The sequence below is a fragment of the Poecilia latipinna genome, unplaced genomic scaffold (assembly GCF_001443285.1).
Source record: "Poecilia latipinna isolate Pla-1442-1.1 unplaced genomic scaffold, P_latipinna-1.0 Scaffold575, whole genome shotgun sequence".
Lineage (NCBI taxonomy): Eukaryota > Metazoa > Chordata > Actinopteri > Cyprinodontiformes > Poeciliidae > Poecilia > Poecilia latipinna.
The window spans coordinates 313,186-316,361 of record NW_015113191.1 but is presented as its reverse complement, the minus strand read 5'-3'; the positions used below and the strand labels follow the sequence as shown (position 1 = coordinate 316,361).

At 40.0% G+C, this 3,176-nt stretch overlaps 1 protein-coding gene across 4 annotated transcripts in view; it reads left to right on the top strand.

The window, feature by feature from the left end:
- The window catches only part of tafa1b (TAFA chemokine like family member 1b), a 48,396-nt gene that overhangs the window by 32,340 nt on the left and 12,880 nt on the right, over nt 1-3,176 (top strand). For 2 of the 4 annotated variants that reach the window (XM_015042032.1, XM_015042034.1), the window contains exon 4: nt 1,042-1,133. The exons of the other annotated variants lie outside the window; for them this stretch is intronic. In XM_015042032.1, the coding sequence (XP_014897518.1) occupies nt 1,042-1,068 (27 nt within the window). In that variant the 3' untranslated portion in view covers nt 1,069-1,133. The remainder of the gene's footprint in view (nt 1-1,041; nt 1,134-3,176) is intronic. 4 annotated transcript variants of the gene reach the window in all.

The window sequence follows — 3,176 nt, the reverse complement described above, 5'->3', positions numbered from 1 at the left end:
CAATACGACCCGGGAGTCGGAGCAGCAACCCTAAACTTACAGCTGGAGATGTAATGGGACAGTTCTGATCAAATCAGGGATTTTTCAACTGATTTAGAGTCATTTTGATGAGCTGAATCCAAAAATCTCATTGTTTTTGCTAAGTCAGGTCAATTTTCTGATCTATGGAGCAACATGAGCATCAAAATGCACAACTTGTTCTCACATCTGGATCCTGAGAATCTGGGATCAATGAGTGACAAGCAGGAGGAGAGACTCCATCAGGACAGGAAAGAGACGGAGACTTATACACTATGAAGACGTAATATTCAATTTACATGTACTTACCCTTATTAGTGTTTATTATCCAATTTACAGAAGTCCAAGTTTGTAACATGTAATTAATACAAAAGCATTTTTTTTCTCCTAAAACATTTTTTGGATGAGAAATATTAACAGAATTTAAATGTCAGACAAATGTCATCAGTTTAGTCAGAAGATCAGATTTCTCTAATTGGAATTAGAATAAAAACCTGACCTGATTGAGAAAAATGGATGTCATTTTTGCATTCAGTGGCGCAAAATACTCCTAATTCAGTTGGAAAAACACAGACAACTTCTAAAAAATATATATATATATATTATAACCCAGTGTAATCTGTGACCTTTTAAAGATATTTTGTAAAAATAAATTGGCAAATTTTTTTCAGATTACACATTGTGTTGGTCTCTTGCATAAAATCCGTTTGTTGCACGACAAAATGTAAAAAAAAAAAAAAAAAAAGGTAAAAGTTAAACGGTGTCTTAGTTTTCTAAGCCGTGGTGCACGCTCCATCTACATCAGGGGTCCCCAAACTACGGCCCGCGGGCCGCCTCCTCTTTTGGTNGTTAGATCATTGAGGAATGTAAACGTTCTGCACATAAAGGGAAAACAAAGAGCCGCATTAAAACGGCTTTGGCCTAAAATCTCTAAAGAGGGCCAGTAAAAAGTCAGGCCTGAGGCTGCTTTTCAACCCAATACACACATGTCCTTCTTTTTCTTTCTTGACCCTCTCTTTGCAGAACACCCAGCCATACTCCCCTTTTTAGCTTCTGGAAGCAAAATGCAGAGGATGCGTCAACAGAAATTGAGCTGCATTCTTGCTTCTGTAAAGGTTAGTCTTTTTCTTAAGCTCTTCTGTCTTTTTTTTTTAATTATTATTATTGTTTTGTTTTGTTGTCCTTCACACACATCGGTCCACATATATGCGCTTCAAGTGTCAGGTGGTAGGAGTGTGACCGACTCATGTTCAATGACTTCCTATTAACCTAAATACTCAGTGCGAAATAATCAAGTGTGTGTTTACATGCTGTGCATGATTAGGCAGGAGTGACACAAATACAGATCACACCGCCACCCACTGTAAATATTTATCATCCAGCGCAGGCAGCGCATGCATAAATGATGAGCAGGTTCTCATATTTTCTCACGGGGAAAGATCGCACATACATCACGAAGCGGGCGCCGTCCCGGTGGGTTGGTGTTCGCACGGCGGCGCGGTGCCATGGAAACGCACTCGCAGTCAGAGACCCTCCTTCCTTTCATTGCCTCTTTTGTTCCGGACCCCGTTCTTGCTATCAGCCGCTGCGTATGTTTGATTACGGAGCCTCGCGCCGGTCTGCTGGTCCCATTAGGGACAAATCTGCGTCCTGCTACGTGCTCCCGTCGTTTCGCCTGTGCGTTCCTCTGAGCGTGCGCAGGCCTTGTGTTTCTTGTGTTTGATTTGCGCCGCTGTTTTTGTGGGCACACAAAGTGAGATTGCGAGGCATGCCTCCTTTCCGTTGTGTGTCGTGTTATCAGAGGCCACTCGATATCCTTATTCCCTTTTGAGGGTCTTGTTGAAGCAGCTATCAGCGTGCACAGGGTTTTTTTTTTTTCCTGCTCTCTGGTCTCTCTTTTTCTTTTTTCTTTTTTCAATTAGCATTCATCGTCCATCTGCCTCTCTGGTCAAAATGTCACATCTGTCGCGAAGCCTTGCAAAAGTATTGATACCTATTTAAATCTTTTCACATTTTTCACCTTTGCGGTGACAACCTTCAACGTGTTTTATTGGGATTTGATGTGATAGACCACGAGGAACTGTAATCATCTTGCACTGCATTCACAGCTGACATGATGTGAGAGTTTGGCTCCATCTGCTTTGCTAAGCTAAGGAGGGGATTTTGTTGCTCATTCTGAAATAACTAAGGCTTAGTTAGAGAGAGTGGACAGAATCTGTGAACACTCTTTTTTCAATATCTGACATATAATCCAGATTGGTTTTTATCTAGGTGGAGAAGAGAACAGGTTTTCAAGGTTTTGAATTTAATTTTATCCAATGATTTCAACTCATTTACTGAATGAAATTTAATTTGTTGCCGTTGCAGTTTAGTCATCTTTATTTATTGTATTTTTACTCTAGTTTCGTTTGGATTCAGCTAAAATATTAATTCCCTTCGTTGATCATTTTAATAAATCTTAAGGCCTTGTTTAATTTCTATTGCGGGAATGATGTATTCTGGGATGGACTGGATTCCAGACTAGTTTTTGCAGCACTCTGGCTCAAGTTTGTTTCAACCACTAGGAGTTAAAACAACTTTAAATAAACCATTAATGGCTACGCTTCCATCTTGTCCCACCTTCCCATGTGACAGAAATGAGATGTTTGATTTAATCTCTCTCAAATATCCCATCTGTTCATTCATAATTTTGCATACTTCCTTTCATACTTGTAAATGTATTCTGTGTGGGTTTTATTTTTATTCAGTTTGTAGTCTGGTGTTTGTGCGAGGAAAAAGGGTTGCTGATGAAAAATTTGACCAACGTTGAATGTTTTGGTCTACATGCAAAACACTATTTGTGGCAAACGTTGCACTTTAGCACCTGTATGCTGAAACATAGTGCTGATGTAAGTGACAGAGTTAAAGAAACCTGGAAGAGAGCCTGACAGCTTCAATACGACCCGGGAGTCGGAGCAGCAACCCTAAACTTACAGCTGGAGATGTAATGGGACAGTTCTGATCAAATCAGGGATTTTTCAACTGATTTAGAGTCATTTTGATGAGCTGAATCCAAAAATCTCATTGTTTTTGCTAAGTCAGGTCAATTTTCTGATCTATGGAGCAACATGAGCATCAAAATGCACAACTTGTTCTCACATCTGGATCCTGAGAATCTG